At 48.7% G+C, this 17638-nt stretch overlaps 1 protein-coding gene and 1 non-coding gene across 2 annotated transcripts; one reads left to right on the top strand and one right to left on the bottom strand.

The window, feature by feature from the left end:
• Nucleotides 1–4396: 4396 nt before the first annotated feature.
• Nucleotides 4397–10238, bottom strand: Dand5 (DAN domain BMP antagonist family member 5). Its single transcript, XM_051168713.1, has 2 exons — nucleotides 9930–10238; nucleotides 4397–4642 (listed from the first exon to the last, which is right to left on the bottom strand). The coding sequence occupies exons 1-2, from the start codon at nucleotides 10236–10238 to the stop codon at nucleotides 4397–4399; spliced, it is 555 nt and encodes a 184-aa protein (XP_051024670.1).
• LOC127209698 (U6 spliceosomal RNA) lies at nucleotides 6086–6192 on the top strand. Its single transcript, XR_007833210.1, has one exon. It is a non-coding gene; the product is annotated as a U6 spliceosomal RNA (small nuclear RNA).
• Nucleotides 10239–17638: the final 7400 nt, after the last annotated feature.

Here is a 17638-nt window from a genome sequence, read left to right on the forward strand (position 1 = left end):
CGGATCGCTGTAAGTTCGAGGACAGCCAAGGCTACATAAAGAAATCCTGTGTCAAAAAACCAACAAATAAATAAATAATTTTAAAAAACAACCAAAAAAAAAAAAGCCTGGCAGTGGTGGTGCACACCTTTAATGCCAGCACTCAAGAGGCAGAGGCAGGAGAATCACTGTGAGTTTGAGGCCAGCCTGGTCTACAATGCTAGTCCAGGACAGCCAAGTCTACACAGAGTAACCCTGTCTCGAAGGAAAAAAGAAAAAGAAAAAGGAAACAATTGAGGAATACAGTTGAGGTCAACCTTTGGCCTCCACACACATGTTGCATGCACACACACACACACACACACAAACACACACACGTGCACACGCACACACATGCACACACACACACACACACGTATACTAGAGAAGGGGGCAGGTGGGGGCCAGAGAGACATGGGTGGAGAAAAGCAATGTTTAGAATCCAAGAGAAAGCGATAGAGAGATGAGAGAGGCTTCCGGGAGGACTGACAGAAGACCAAGCAGAGGCAGAGCCAGTGAGGGAGATAAAGGAGAACTGGTTTGAGCAGGAAAAAACCAAAACTCCTGGGGTGGGTGGGGTGGGGTGGGGTGGGGTGGGGTGGGGTGGGAAGGTATCTGGCAACAGGATGAGGCAGAGATGGGACCCCAAGTTAGAGGAAGCCAGGTTCAGGGAGACTGCTGCGTCTACTCATGGGTTGGCAGATGCAGGGCCAGATGTGTCCAGACACCACAGGGACTCTCCCAAGAGAGGCTTAGAGATTCGATTCCAATCCCAGCTCCAAGTGTCTCGGGCCCCACTGTCCTGCCCCCTCTCCACTGGCTCAACTTGAACCTCCCGGAATGTCCTCTTTGTCCTGCTAATAAGGCATCACACAGAGACAGAGCCTTTCTTCTGACACTCCAGAACATCATCCCCCCCCCCCCCCCAGGGACACACATTATAGTCCTTACAGTGCTCACAGGCACACCCATGGCAGCCACTTGATACAATCATAGAAACATAGGACAGAAAATCCTGTATCCGCATCAGAGCATCATCCAGTTATCCAGATAAAATCACACACCTTGTAGCCAAGGCATGGTGGTGCATACCTTTAATCCCATCACTCTGAAGGCAGAAACACACAGACCTCTCTGAGTTCAAGGCTAGCCAGGACTACATAGAAGAGACTATCTCAAAACAAAACAAAAGCAAAAAGCCACCTTCACAAGTTACAGGGACTGTTGTCTCAAGAGGTCACCCATCCTCCTCTCAGATGCTCCTCAACATCTTATACCCTATCTGTCCAAGACTCTCATTTGTAGGAGTTTGGGAGGCAGTGGGCCCACTCTCCAGATTTATATTGTGAGAGCTGAAAGACATCAGTCCTCAGATAAGATTTGGGGTGAAAGGAAAGAATAAGAATGTTACTCTGAGTCTCCCTCAAAAAGTTAGGTCACTTAAAAAAAAAAAAAAGAAAGAAAGAAAAGGTTGGGTCATGGCCCCAGAGCTAGGTCAGTCCAGGCTAAATCTAGACCAAGGGCGGCCCCTGGTGGTCAAATGATGTATGTACACCAATCTTTAGGGGTCGTTTATTGAAGGCTTAATTATAGAGTCCCCAGGCTGAGAGACTGGTCCAGGATGAGCACACAGAGACCCAGACCCAGACCTCAGCCTCTGTAATCCATGGCCTAGGGTTCATAATCACAGCCTAGGTTCTGGGGGTCAGGGTCAGGCTGAGCAATAGGGGACCTGCTTAGAACCCCCTAGTGAGAGATTGTGGGGACAGGGCTGGGGCAAGAGAGCTATATCTAGTATGTGCCGGTTCTGTCTCCAGCACCAGAAAGGATAGATGCTAGACTCCAAAAAACCCTTCCGGTGTAGAAATCCAGATCCAAGAACGCAGCATCCTGAATCCAGAAGTCTAGATCCCAGTGCTCAGAACCGGAACCTTGAACTGAGAATACAGCTCAAAGAAGAGAGAAACCAAACACAGGCCCTCAGTATCCGTGAGCCCTGGGTCATGGTCAGAACTTTCTCGATTATACCTGGACTGGTGATAGCAGGCACAGAGCAGACTGAAGGGGCAGGAGAGAATCTGGGGTGAATTCCACAGCCTCCACAGCTGCTGCTGCTGCTCCTACACACACACACACACACACACACACACACACACACACACTGTAGATTCATATCCACACCATACATAGAGTCTGTAACTATGCCCAGCACTAATGCCCTCTGTGCACATCCGCACTCACACCCTAACACACCATCACCCAAAGGCAGGTGATGTCTCCGCCATTCCTCAGCATCCCCGCAAACATGCTTACCTGGGTACCCTTACAGTCACAGCCGTTCCCTTCCTCCCTCCTACCAAACCCTCAGACACACAGAACAGCAGAGGCTGGGATGAATGTGGTGTATACTTAAATTGTGTGAGCATGCGCATACACACACACACACACACACACACACACACACACACCCTCTTACAGAGAAGCCTCATGCCTTGGCAGCTACACAGCCCCTGGGAACCAGACCCCAGGGATGGGGCTCACCGTGCACCCCTTACCCACCCCAGCCCTCCCCTGCCTGGCCGGCTGGCAGGCTTTAATACAGATGCCAAACTCATAATTGTAACTGAGGGTGACAGGGTCACCTTGAGCCCCAGATGCTCACAGGATGACAGATGGCGTTGGCAAACCTGATTAGCGGCCCCCGGTGCCAGAGCCTGTGGCACCTGCCTCCCCGCCCCTCCCCCCTGCTCCCCCAGCACTCATTACCCACCCATTACTGGGACTGGGGGGCAGCAGCGGGGGCCGACTGGCACTGCCTGGGAGGGCACAGTGACTCTGCTCCCCCTGGCACCAAGGTTCCCAGCTGGCTCTCCAGGCTGGCAGGAGGTGGGCACAGCTGAGGTGGAGGGATGCAGGCATCTCGTGCCCGCCAGAAAAGGGGTGCCTGGGTTGAGCTGCCAGATCAGACACTGCATGAGGTTTGCCACCAAGCTCTAGGGACAGGCAGGAGAGCGCCCCCCCCCAGGGCTCCATGACCCTCCCTCTAGGACGCTCTTGGGAGCTGGCAGCAAGGCAGGTTCCCACCCCACTGTTTAGGCCTGTGAGGTCAGGGGTCGTAGCTCCCACGCAGTGCTTGTCCCATCTGTTTCCTTGTGGGGGGCCCTCCTGTTCCCTCACCTGGAGCCTTCCTTCCTGAAGCAGGAAGAGAGCTGGGGATGGTGGGGGGGGGCGCTTGACCAGCTCCCTCCACCCTGCACTGGGAGGGGGGCATTTGGAGGCGACGCTGCCACATGTCTCTGAGTCTCTGCCAGACGGGCCCATCTGCCAGAGCCCTGGTTCCAGCCGCCCAGAGCTAGGCCGCCTGGCTGCCGCACACCCTGCCCCCCAGCTGAAAAGGGAGCCCCTTACTCTGGAAACCCTAGTCAGAGAGACGCACGCACAGCTGGACTTAGCCAACCTTTATGATTCCCGTGGAATGCCATGCTGGGGATTCAGGATGGGGCAATAAGGGAAACCCCAGCTACTGTCAATGAGAGAGGCAGCTGAGCGCACACACACGGGTCGCCTCTGGTTAGGGCCAGGTTTTCCCAGCAGCTGTTTCCCGCTTGCCTGCTATAGTTTTTTTGTTGTTGTTGTTGCTGCTGCTGCTGCTACTACTGCTGTTATTCTGATGTCCCTAGAACGGGGTCATCTTCGTTGAGTGTCCGGGGTTGGGTGGTGCTGTCATCTTAGCAGTTGGGAGTGCCTGGCTCGGACAAAGAGACACGGTGCCGCCTAGTGGCTAAGAGCAGAACCTCAGGCTGGGGGCGGGGCTTAGCGGGGGGGAGTTGTGCTGCGCGTGCGCAAGGCCTGTGTCTCGAACACCGTCCTCCTCCCCCCCCCCCCGCCCCCCGAAAAGTGACAGTGCTTCCATGGCTTCGGTTTCCTCATCTGCAACATGACCCGGGGTGAAATTCTACCTTTGTAGGACTGCTGAGGACTGATCCCTGAGGAGATGTGAGTTTGTGTTTATGGAATAAATGTCCCCTCCCACACAGGGCCCTGCGAATCACACACTATAGCTAATTTTCACCTTTTTTCCCCTCCACATATCCTGTAAGAATGTAACCCAGGGCTTCATGCATGCTAGGCAAGCCCTCTCCCGCTGAGTTACACCTTAGCCCCACATGCTATGACTAAACCAATGTGGTCTAAACCCATGATTGGGAGACCATGTCTAGTGTTCTGGGAACGAGATGAGGACGTTCTAGATCTGTCCATCTGTCCTTCCAATCCTGTTCTCTTGACCTGATGTACGTTATTCAGGTCACGTCTTTCTACTGCGTCTCCTGCTTCTTCCCAGGGTTCGTGTCCTGCGCGTTCCTCCAGGATGCTCAGCTCACAGCTTCGGGCGACACTGACACTTCTGGACCAGCACGGTGGAAATCCTCACCCTCCTAGGGGAGGATGACTGGCCAGCTGCACACCACAGCACTACCGACGTCCAGCGCTTTCGAGCGGGCACACAGCTGTTGCAGAGGACTACAGGGGTGGGACCCGAGCTGGGAATGTAGAAGGAAGGACAGTGGCCGAAACAGAGATGATTGAGGACTCGGCCAGCTGTGCACCCAGGCCTGGAGAGCACCTGCAAGGAGAGACGGAGGACAGTCAACACTGGAGTCCGGGAGTAGAGGGAAGGTGTGGGTTCGGAAGGCAGATATGGCCTGGCTTTCAATCCCGAATCATCCTCTTGCCTGTGTCGCCTGCGGCAAGTTATTCAACTTTTTCCAGGCCTTTTTCTTGGATAAAAAATCGGGGACTGGAGAGATGGCTCAACAGTTAAGAGCACTGACTGTTCTTCCAGAGGACCCGGGTTCAATACCCAGCACCCATATGGCAGCCCACAACTGTCTGTAACTCCGAGATCTGACACTCTCACACAGGCATACATGCAGGCAAAACACTAATGCACATACAATAAAAGTAATTAAAAAAAATTTTTTTTTTTAATTTCCAAATCCAAGGCTGGGGAGAGTCAATAGAACAACGTGGTGCAAGCGTGAAGACCCGAGTTCAGATCCCCCAGCACTCTCATAAAATGGGATGCTCGCCTGTGATCCCAACACTGGGAGGGTGACAACAGGAAGACCCTTGGGCTTACCGGGCAAGCCAGCCTGGCTGAGTTGATGAGCTCATGGTTCAGTGAGAGTTCTTAACAAGGCATGAGGGAGCAGAAGTGGCCCAGTAGTTAGCACTCACTACCTTTTTCTTTCTTTTCTTTTTTTTGTTTTTGGTTTGTTTTTGGTTTTTGGTTTGTTTTTTGTCTTTGTTTGTTTGTTTGTTTGTTTTTTGTTTTGGTTTTGTTTGTTTGTTTTTTGTCTTGTTTTGTTTCTGACACAGGGCTTCTCTGTGTGTAGCCCTGGCTGTCCTGGACTCACTATGTAGACCAGGATGGCCTCAAACTCACAGTGATCCTCTTGCCTCTGCCTCCTGAGTGCTGGGATTAAAGGCGTGGGGCACCATGCCTGGCGCTTTTTTTTTTTTTTTTTTTTTTTTTTTTTTTTTTTTTTTTTTAATTTAAAGGAACAGAGTTATTGAGGATGCAGAACATCAACCTCTGGCCTTGACACACATGTGTACCTACACACACACTCATACAAAAATCATCCAAATTAAACCTCATAGCTGGGCCTGATGTTGCAGATGTGTACATCAGGGCCACCCCAGAGGCCAGGACAGGGGATTTCAAGATCGAGGCCCATGTAGGAAACTTACTAAGACCCTGTGTTAAGATAAATGGAAAAACAGAGGTGGGGGTGTATAGCTCAGGAGCAGAGCACCTGCCTACCATTGCCGAGGCTCAGGCTCCATTCCCAGCACCACAAAAAAACAAAAAAATCAAGTGGGGGTTGAGAGGCTAGAGATGGCTCAGCAGGGACTGTTTGCTTTTTCAGGGGACCTGGACTCTCTTCCCACATGGTGGCTCACAACGGTCCATAACTGCAGCTCTGGGGGATCTACAGGCATTAGGCACACACCGGGTAAACATATAGTAGGCAAAACATACACATTAAATTTTTAATTTTCCATGCTCGCTTCGGCAGCACATATACTAAAACTGGAACGTTACAGAGAAGATTAGCATGGCCCCTGCGCAAGGATGACACGCAAATTTGTGAAGCGTTCTATATATATATTTTTTTAATGTTTACATTTTTCACAGCTGGGCGTGGTGGTGCATGCCTTTGATCCCAGCACTTGGAAGGCAGAGGCAGGTAGATCTCTGTGAGTTCCAGCCAGCTTGGTTTATAGAGCTAGTCCAAGACAGCCAGGACTACAAGAGAAACCCTGTCTCAAAAAATATTTTAAGTTTTTAAAATCAAGCTGGATATGGTGCCTGTAATCCAAGCACTCAGGAGGCTGAAGCAGGAGGATTGCCATGAGTTTGAGACCAACTTTGGCTACGCAGTCAGTTGGCCAACCTTGGCTATAGTGTGAAACCCTATCCTTTTTTTTTTATTGTTTACAATTACTTTTGTTGGGCGTGGCATTGCTCATGTGCCACGCTGCCCACATGGAAAGAACAACTTGTGGCAATCAGTTCTCTCCTTTCACCATGTGGGGCCCAGGAATCAAACTCAGACTGTCAGGTTTGCTGACAAGTGCCTTGACCTGCTGAGCCATTTCTCCACCCTCTGAAATCCGTGTGCGTGTACACATACACACACACACACACACCACATAAGGGTCAGCAAGATAGTTCAGAGGGCAATGGTACTCAATACCAAGTCTGACAACATAAATTCAATTCCTGTGACCCACACAGCGAAGGGAACCAACTCCCACAAGTTGTCCTCTGCCCTCCACACTTGGGCCATGGAACACCCATGGAACAGGAGCACGTGCGCATGCAAACACTCTCTCTCACACACACACACACAAATAAGTGTAGGATTTGTGTGATGCACACCTTTAATCTCGGGACTTGGGAGGCAAAGGCAGGTGGATCTCTGGGGTCAAGGCCAGCCTGGTCTGTAGAGCTAGTTTGAGGATAGCCAGGGCTCTGCAGTGAAACCCTGTCTCAAAAAAAAAAAAAAAATTAATTATAGGGACTAGAGAGATGGCTCTCAGGTTAACAGAGGACCCAGACTTGATTCCTAGCACCCACATGGCTGCTCACAACTGTCTGTAACTCCAGGTCCAATACCTTCATGCAGACATACATGTAGACAAAACACCAATACACATAAAATTAAAATAAATTAAAACCAAATGTAATTACTTTTTTTTTTCCTTTGAGGCAGGGTGTTACTATGTAGCCCTAACTAGCTAGAACCTACTGTGTAGACCAGGCTGGCCTGGGCCTCCCAGAGAAATCATCATGCCCAGAAAAAGAAAAGAAAAAGAAAAGCTATGTGAAACCTTTAAATTGTTTGTTTCTTCTTGAGATAGGCCTCATGCAGCCCAGGTAGGCCTCAGACTCACTATTTAGCAGAGGTTGACTTTGAACTCTTTATACTTTTGCTCAGCCCCCCAAGTGTTCCACTGTATATGCCCAAGGCCCTGGGTTCCACTCCCAGGACAAGAAGAAGAAGAAGAAGAAGAAGAAGAAGAAGAAGAAGAAGAAGAAGAAGAAGAAGAAGAAGAAGAAGAAGAAGAAGAAGAAGAAGAAGAAGAAGAAGAAGAAGAGAAGAAGAAGAGAAGAAGAAGAAGAAGAAGAAGAAGAAGAAGAAGAAAAGAAGAAGAAGAAGAAGAAAGAAAGAGAAGAAGAAGAAGAAAGAAGAAGAAGAAAGAAAGAAGAGAAGAAGGAGAAGAAGAAGAAAGAGAAACGAAAGAAGAAAGAGAAGAAACGAAGAAGAAGAAGAGAAGAAGAAGAAAGAAGAAGAGAGAAAGAAGAAGAAGAGAAGAAGAAGAAAGACGAGAAGAAGAAAGAAGAAGAAGAAGAAGACGAAGAAGGAAAAGAAGAGAAAGAAGAAGAAGAAGAGAAGAAGAAGAAGAAGAAGAAGAAGAAAAGAAGAAGAAGAAGAAGAAGAAGAAGGAAAAGAAGAAGAAGAAGAAGAAGAGGAAGAGGAAAAGCATCAACCCCATCCATGCTGGCCCCTGCTAAGCCCAGACTGGATGATCTGCCTTCCCTCTGAAGGTTTCCCTATTTCCAAATGAGGAGACTGAGGCTGGGAGCTGCCTGAGACTACACAGCTGCAGAAGAGGCTGCCAGCCTACAGTGTCTGTGCCATCTGGGTCAGGTGCAGCGAGCTAGACTCGAAGCCAGAGTTTCATTCTGCTGGGGGCAGCCATTGGTTGGTAGGCAGCAGAAACAGAGTGGGGAGTGGGCACAGTGATGTGTGTAACCCCGGGACTCAGAAGCAGGGGATCACAGGGGAGCCTGGATTATTTGGTGAGACCTATCTTGAAAAGGAAAAAATACTAATAATTAATAAAAATATTTGGGTCCAAACAAGGTTGGATAGGGGCAGGGGAAGTGGTGCCCTACTGAACATGGCTAGAGGCAGTCTACGTGAACCTGCGATTATTCCCTATAGGAAGTGAGGAAAGGCTTAGAAGGCAAGCTACAGACACCAACAACAAACCAGGGTTTGAACTCCACACAGAATAAGAATTCCCGGAGCCCTTCTTCTCCGGAGCCCTTTTCAAACACCAACTGATTGCACATATGAAATTGTTTCTTGTTCAAGCTGCCCTATATGTGCTACTAGTCAGTCAGTCAGTCAGTCAACAAACACTGAATGCACACTATATGCCTGGCACTGTTGTAGGACTTGGGGACAGGACTATTGGGAGAAAAAAAAAAAATCAGATAGCCTCTGCCCTGGAATGGGGACAAGGCCCAGTAGATGGAGCACTTGTCTAGAATACTTGAGGGTCCTAGGTTCCACCTCTGACATGGCATAATTGGGCTGGTGGTATACCTGTAATCTCAGCATTCAAGAGGTAGAGTCGGGAAGATCAGAAGTTTAAATCCAGCGCCAAGCTACAGAAAACTCGGGCTAAAACAACAATAATAATCTGCTCCAAGACGGGTGTGGCGCCTCATACCTATGATCCCAGAGTTAGAGGGCAGCCCGTGCTACACGGTCCAGTACAAAGCCAGGCTACATGGTGAAATTCTGTCTAAACACACACACACCGCACACAAAAAAGTGTGTCGTGTGTCAGCAGTAAAGTGAGCAGAGTGAGAGGAGCCCAAATCGGGGAGGTGAAAGAACACAGACTCCTGTGGGCTCTGAGAGCCTGGACTCTTGTGGGCTCTGAGAGCCTGGACTCTTGTGGGCTCTGAGAGCCTGGACTCCTGTGGGCTCTGAGAGCCTGGACTCCTGTGGGCTCTGAGAAGCTGAACTTTTGCTTAGAGGAAGGTGAGGGCCACAGCAGAAGGGACAAGGGACCTGCCTCTTCCTGGCTGCCCAGCAGCTGGAGAGACGTCTCAGTTGGCAGAGGTTGTCTCCCACCCAGCATGTGTGAGGTGAAGTCAGAAGTGGACGCTTGAGATTTTTAGCTACCTAGTTTCAGCCTGGGCTACATAAGCCTTAAGATCATTTTAGCTAGTAGAGGCCAGCCTGGACTACAGGAGGCCATGCCTAAAAAAATAAAAGAGAAAAAGAAAGTAGACTTGCAAGATGAAGATGAAGGGCAACCACATCAGTGAAAGAGGAGAAACTTTTGCCCTATTTGGTAAGAAACCTGAAGTTCACAGGCACTTAGAGGGGGGATTCAGGACTGAAAACTTGAATGTAAATCTGCCTAACCACATACCCTGTGCTCTGTACATTGCTGAGAGTGCCCACTACCACTGCTAACCACCACCCGTACAGCCACAGACACCACTACCACCACAGGCACCACCACAGACACCACCATCACCACAGACACCACCATCACCACCACCACCACAGACATCACCATCACCACAGACTCACCTGAACAAAGGGCAGAGCCTTACAAGTCTCCCGGAGCACTTCCTGAGGTGCCAAGGGCAAAGACATGCCAGTATCCACTTTCTGCCCTCCTTGCAGCTCACCTGTCCCTTGCTGTTTGTTCTGCAGGCTCAGGAAGGCCTTCCAGCTACCCAGGGCAGAGGCCGCCACCGGAGGATCCAGAGTCCAGCTCTGATTAGTAGCAGCCCGGGACTGAGCAGGAGTGGCTGGGGCCCCGGGCCTTCCTGAGCCTGTGGGCAGCCAGGCCCCACTGAGCAGACCCAGCAGCGTGGTCAACTGGCCACGGAGCATCGCTTAGCTGTGCAGTCGTTTGGCTGGCTGTCTCGGAGCGGGCTCAGGGTCCTGCCCAATGGACCCTGCTGTCTGGAGTGTGAAGCTGGGCCCTCGGAGGGTCTGCTTTTCACCACTGTCCCCTCCTGAGAGGTAGTTCTGGGAGCTCCCAGCAGGGAACGAAGGGAAGCTGACCTGTCCAACCCCACAGCTCCTCCCAGCCTGCTGGGAGACCCAGGGGGGCCTAAGCCTGCTCCATGGAAACCATGAGAATCAAGGAAGGCAGGTCCAGGGCACAGTAGCTGAGGGGTCTTTTGAATCCTCAGACCTCCCACTCATCCACTTAGTGACGTCATAGCCTTCAGTGGGTCTTTTGGGTTTCACTCTCTGCTCTCTGTCTCTTGGCTGTGCACCCTCATGTAAAGTCATTAACCACCCTGGCTTCCTCTTTCTCTTCTGTAATAGGTATCGGTAACAGTCTCTACCTCACAGGGTGTACCTGAAAACACATGTTGATGCTCCTGGGTCTCATGAACCCGCAATGCTGTTTCCTTCCTGTTCTGAGGAGGGGACTTTTATGAATGATAAACAGAAACTCTTCAACGCCCTGCACCCAAACAACAATGAATTAACCTGACTGTCACTATTGTCTTATTGAGTGGGCAGGTTGTGACAGGGCTGGCCACAATCTTGTGTTTCCTCCACCTTTGTCTCCTGAGTGCAGAGACTACAGGTATAAGCCACAACTCCCATGACTGTCATGCCAGCACATAAGAGGCTGAGGCAGGGGGACCAGGAGTTTAATGGCAGCCTGGGCTAAAGAGTGATTTTGTTTCAAAGAAAAAACATAATACATTGAAATGAGTCTTAGAGGGGTCACGGTCTGTGTATCTGATCCCAGGGCAGTTGGGGAGGATCCTCCAGAGAAGGTGACACTTTTGCAGAGTCCTGAGATGCTGATACAGGCGATGGGAACAGAGTGGTGGGAAGTACACAAAGGATGTGAGATTGTATCCCAGCCTTTGGGTCCTCCAGGCGCCTGGGGCTGAGGGGGTCCAACCCAGCTCTGGTACCTCAGAGGCGTGCATCTCACACCCAGGTGAGGAGGCGCAAAGCCAGACCGCAGGAGCGTGAGAAGCTACGGCCTGGGTCTTTCCCGCGGCGCCCTCGCCATCTGGCGGCCACTTCCGGGACTGCGTGGTCATCATACCGTGGACGTCAGCCTCTAGCCGGCTGTTCCCCGCTTTGTGCTTTCCTCTAGCCAACGCCAGTTCTATCTTGTCAGAGGCTGAAGCTCCAAACATCGCGACGGTCTTGGCCCTCTCTGTGCCATCTCTGTCCCTTGTCTCGTGCCACAGCTAGTCCAGTTCTTAGCAGAGTCTCTTCGGGTCGGGATAATCGCACTCACTCCAACCTCCCACGTTCTCCTTTGCTCCTCAAGGCCGCCAGGAGGCGCCTGAGAGCAGTTCATGCTGGTAAAGGACCTTTCTTTGCTCACACCCCTCCAAAGCTCCCGCTTCCTTTCTGCACGGGGAACCCCATCATCTGCTCATCGTCTGCCCATCCATTCCACCCTTCTTCACTGTAGCCACAGTTTCACAGCTGTTTCCAAACTTCCCAGGCAGAGTCCCACAAAACCTTGCGGGTATGCACCCCCCTTCTATACGCACAGATAGTGAATTCAAGAATTCAACCAACCTCAGTCTGAGGACTACATAATCAGGCTATGGCAACAATATTAAGTGTTTGCACACAATACCCGGCACGTTAGGCCTTCCACCTTCTTTGTCATCTACAGATGACTTCTGTAGGTTCTCTGCAAATACTATGATTATTTATTTTTAATTTATTTTGATTTTTCTGAGACAGGGTTTCTCTGTGTAGCTTTAGCTGTCCTAGACTCACTTTGTAGACCGGGCTGGCCTCGAACTCACAGAGATCTGCCTGCCTTTGTCTCCTTGAGTACTGGGATTACAGGCATGTGCCACCGCACCCGGCAACATTTTTTTTTTTTTTTTTTTTTTTTTTTTTTTTTTGAGACAGAGTCTCTTTGTGTTAGTTAGCCTTGGCTGTCCTGGACTTGCTTTGTAGCCCACGCTAGCCTCAAACTCACAGCGATCCACCTACCTCTGCCTCCTGAGTGCTGGGATTCAAGGCTTGCACCATCATGCCCGGCAACACTTTATGTTTTGCACTTGGGAGGCAGAGGCAGGTGGATTGCTGTGAGTTCAAGGCCAACCTGGTCTACATAAGCGAGTCCAGGACAGTCAAGGCTACACAGAGAAACCCTGTCTCAACAAACAAACAAACAAACAATTTTTTAAAGACTGGCTGCCCTGAAACTCACTATGTAGACCAGGCTGGCCTCAAACTCACCGAGATTCTGCTTCTGCCTTCTGAGTGCTGGGATTAAAGGCGTGCACTTCCACTCAGGACTTTATTTATGCCACCTCATAGAAAAGGCTTGCATGCCTAGGGCTACTGTTCTCAACCTGTGGGTCGCAACCCCTTCAGAGGTCCGCATATCAGAGATCTTGCACATTAGACATTTACATTGCTATCCATAACAGTAGCAAAATTATGAAGTATGAAGTTATGAAGCACCAATGAAATAATTGTATGGTAGGGGAGTTCACGACACAACGCAAGGACTTGTATTAAAGGGTTGCCACGTTTGGAAGGTTGACAACCACTGACCTAGGGCTTTAGCATTCCCAAGGCATCAGGGATCCATCCCCGACAGATGGACGCTAAAGGACCAGAATAGCCTGAGGATGCTAAAGAGATGATTGAGCAGTTAAGGGTACTTGGTACCCTCGCAGAGGACCTCACTTCAGTGCCCACCACCCAACTAAGGAGGCCTGTCACTGCCATGCCTAGGGATTCACGACCCTCTTCTGAAGCTCCAGAGGGACTGCACTCATGCACATTCCCACATCTGCTAGATGTAGGACATTCTAAGCAACTGTCCTACCACTGACCTACATCCAACCCTTCAGAAATTCTTGCTTTAAAGAACAAATAATAGGGGCTGGAGAGATGGCTCAGAGGTTAGGAGCCCTGACTGCTCCTCCAGAGGTCCTGAGTTCCCAGCAACCACATGGTGGCTCACAACCATCTATAATGAGATCTGGTGCCCTCTTCTGGCCTGCAGGTGTACATGCAGGCAGAGCACTGTATACATAATAATAAATAAATAAAACTATTTTTAAAAAAAATAAAAGAATAAATAATAGTAATCTCAGTCCAAGGAGAGACTCAGTGGGTAGGTGCGTTTGCCATGCACGTCTGGAAACCTGAGTCACATCCTTGGAGGAAAGTACCGACCCAACAACATCGTTTGTTGACTCCCAGACACCTATCGTGCACACACAAGCACACACCTACCGAATTCTCAGTATCTTACAACTTTATCTTAATGTGTGTGAGTGGTTTGCTTTCATTTACGTTTGTGCACTGTGTGTGTGCCTGGCACCCTAGGAGGCAGAGTCATGTGATTCCCTGGAACCAAGTCATCAGAGGACAACTTGAGGGAGTTCTCTCCTTCTGCCAGGTGGATTCTGGGGATCAAACTCAGATGTCTGAGGAGCCCTACACCCCTTAGTTTTTCTGCAGACTATTAACTACGTGAAAATAAAAGTGCAGAAAAATCCCTACCACATTGTCACCCTAGGGAATAAGTGTCCCAGAGATGGCTCAGAGGGTTATGACATTTGCCACTAAGTCGGACGACCTGAGTTCAGAGAGGGGAGAAAGTAGAACCCTCACCTCGCAAGCTCTCTCCTGACTGCCACATGTGCAGTGGGGTTTGTGGACACACAAAACAAGAAATTAATTATTTTTTAATGCTTCTTTTTTTTTTTTTAAAGATTTATTTATTTATTTATTATGTATACAGTGCTCTGCTTGCATGTACATGTGCAGACCAGAAGAGGGTACCATATTACATTATAGATGGTTGTGAGCCACAATGTGGTTGCTGGGAATTGAACTCAGAACCTCTAGAAGAACAGTCAGTGCTCTTAACCTCTGAGCCATCTCTCCAGCCCGAAATTAATTTTTTTTTTTAATTTTTATTTTTTTTGGTTTCTCGAGACAGGGTTTCTCTGTGTAGCCTTGGCCATCCTGGACTCACTTTGTAGACCAGGCTGGCCTCGAACTCACAGCGATCCGCCTGCCTCTGCCTCCCGAGTGCTGGGATTAAAGGCGTGCGCCACCACGCCTGGCTGAAACTAATTATTTTTAAGGTGGTGGTGGAGGCTGGTACAGTGGTGCACATTTGTAATGCCAGTATTCGGAGAAGGCAGAGGCAGGAAGATCCTTGTGGGTTCCAGGCCAGTCTGGTTCACAGAGTGAGTCCAGGACAGGCAAGGCTACACAGAGAAACCCTGTCTCGAAAAACAAAACAACAAAACAAAAAACAAGAACAGCTACAGCTATTGCAGAATGCCTGAGGGCTGGGATTACAGGTAGGGGGCATCATGCCTGGTCTGTGGTGCTGGTAACTCTGAAACTCCACCTCCAGGGATCTGACACCCTCTGCTAGCCTCTGAGGGCACCCACATATATCCCAACACGCACAGGCTCACACAGACATGTGAGGGTCTCTGTAAACACCAGGGCTGGCAGACTAGCCATCTGTTACAGGGAGGCAAGCAGGAAGTCTGGTTCAATAGGACTCAGCAGCCAGCGTTGGTTGAAACTTCGAGAGTCTGACACTGGGCAGTTTATTTCAGGCATATTTCAGCACAGCACAACTTTAGGGAAAGTTTCCTGGTGATAATTAACTCAACCCCCAGTTCACAATAAAGCTTGAAACAGAGGTTACGAGTGCTCCTGCTTTTTCCAGAACTGAGTTTGGTTCCAAGCAACATCAGGCAACTCACGAATGCCTGTAACTCCAGTTCTAGGGGGACTGGACAGTCTCTGCTGGCCTCAGTAGACACCTGAACACTCGGCATACGTCCCCCACAAACACACACAGTCACAAATATTTTTTGAAACCAAATTTAAAGGCGTAAAAGCATTCAAAGTGTTTAAAAACTGAAAACAGGCAGTTGGAAGGAGAGGCAGGATGACCCAAAGTTTAAGACCAGCCTCACATACACAGAGAGCCTAAAACCAATCTGAGATACATAAGCCTCTCTCTCTCAAAAATCCAAAAAGCCCTAGAGTAGCTCTTGCCGATGTAAGCACACTGTAATGCTGGCGTGTGAGAGAGAAGGGAAGTCAAGCCTAAACTGAGCTACATGAGACCCTGTACATGGAAAATGGAAGGGGAAAGGTGGAAAATACAGAGCTATATAGCACAGGATAACCTTAAGTCTGTCTGTGTTTCTCTCTTTTCTCTCTCTCTCTCTCTCTTCTCTTTTCTCTCTCTCTCTCTCTTCTCTCTCTCTCTCTCTCTCTCTCTCTCTCTCTCTCTCTCTCTCTCTCTCTCTCTCTCTCTCTCGGTTTTTTGAGACAGGGTTTCTCTGTGTAGCCTTGGCTATCCTGGAACTTGCTCTGTAGACCAGGCTGGCTTTGAGCTCAGAGATTCTCTGCCTCCTGAGTGCTAGATTAAAGGGACGTGTCTCCTTGAACTTCTGATCTCTTGCCTCCACCTCTCCAGGGTCAAGATTATAGGTTTACACCAGTATGTTAGCTTATGCAATGCAAGGGATAAAACTGAGGGCTTTGGGCTTACCATCAATTGAGTCACATTAGCAAATCCCATATAGTAGATCTTAAATGTTTAAGACAGAAGGCAGACTGGGGGCATGGTGGTCTCAGGTCTTTATTTTCAGCACTGAGAAGGCAAAGGCAGGCAGAACTATGAATTGGAGGCCAGCCTATCCACAGTGAGTCCCAGGCCAGCCAGCACTATACAGTATGACTCAAAAACCACAAAAACAAACAAGACAGAATGCAAGGAGCTGAGAAATGGCTGAGAAGTTAAGAGCACCTCCTGTCTTCTAGAGAACTTGAGTTCAGTTTTTTTCTTTTTTCTTTTTTTTTCTTTTTTTTTAGTTTTATTTATTTTTATGTAGATGAGTGCTCTACCTGCATGTACACCTGCATGCCAGAAGAGGGCACCAGATCTCATTATAGATGGTTGTGAGCCACCATGTGGTTGCTGGGAATTGAACTCAGGACCTCTGGAAGAGCAGTCAGTGATCTTAACTGCTGAGTCACCTCTCCAGCCCTAGCTCAGTTTCTTGTATCCAAGTCCTTTGACACAATTGCCTAAAAGGCCAGTGCTAGAGGATTCATTTGGCCTCCACTGGCACCCATACATATGTGGCCAGGCACGCGCGCGCACGCGCACCCACACAGACACACACAGACACATACACACCAAAACAAAAAACCCAAAAAACAAAACCCCAACAAACAAAAAAATAAAGTTAAACATATATATTTATATTTTATATTATAATATATATATTTTAATGTAAGGTGCTAGAGAGATTGCTCAGTGGTTAAGAGAATTGTCTGCTCTCCCAGAAAAACCAGGTTCAGTAATTCCCAGCGCCCACATGGCAGCTCTCAACTGTTTATAACTCCAGTTCCAGAGGATCCAACACCCTCCCACGGACATAGACTCAGGCAAAACACCAGTGCACATGAAATAAAGATAAATAAATCTTTTTTTTCTTGGGGGGGGTGGTTTATTTATTTATTTATTTATTTATTTATTTTTGAGACAGGGTTTCTCTATGTAGCCTTGACTGTCCTGGACTCACTTTGTAGACTAGGCTAGCCTTGAACTCACAGCAATACACTTGCCTCTGCCTCAAAAGTGCTGGGATTAAAGTCATGCACCACCACCGCCTGGCTAAATAAATTATTTTTTAAAAGATTTAAAAGGCAACATTAGTCTAGATATTAAAATGGAAATATTTAATATATTAGAGAAAATTTAAAACATTAAATGTGAGGGGGAATAAAATATAAAATGGAAATATTTAAAACATTAAGATTTTAAATTGGGCATAGTGGTGCACGCCTTTAATCCCAGCATTCAGAAGGCAGAGGCAAGCAGATCTCTGTGAGTTCGAGGCCAGCCTGGTCTACAAAGCAAGTCCAGGACAGCCAGGACTACAAGAGAAACTCTGTCTTTTTGGGAGGGGGGGGATTTCCAACTAAAATTTTAGCTTAAATATATTATTTATTTATTTATTTGTCTTTCAAGACAGGGTTTCTTTGTGTATTCCTTGCTGTCCTGGAGTCACTTTGTAGACCAGGCTGTCCTCGAACTCGAACTCACATCGATCCACCTGCTTCTGCCTCCCCAGTGCTGGATTAAAGGCGTGCGCTATCACTCCTGGCTTAACTATATTAATTTAAACAATACTAGCAGCCGGGCAGTGGTGGTGTATGGGAGACAGAGGCAGGCAAATCGATGTGAGTTCAAGGCCAATCTTGTCTACAAAGCAAGT

The sequence above is a fragment of the Acomys russatus genome, chromosome 26, assembly GCF_903995435.1.
Source record: "Acomys russatus chromosome 26, mAcoRus1.1, whole genome shotgun sequence".
In the NCBI taxonomy this organism is placed as follows: domain Eukaryota; kingdom Metazoa; phylum Chordata; class Mammalia; order Rodentia; family Muridae; genus Acomys; species Acomys russatus.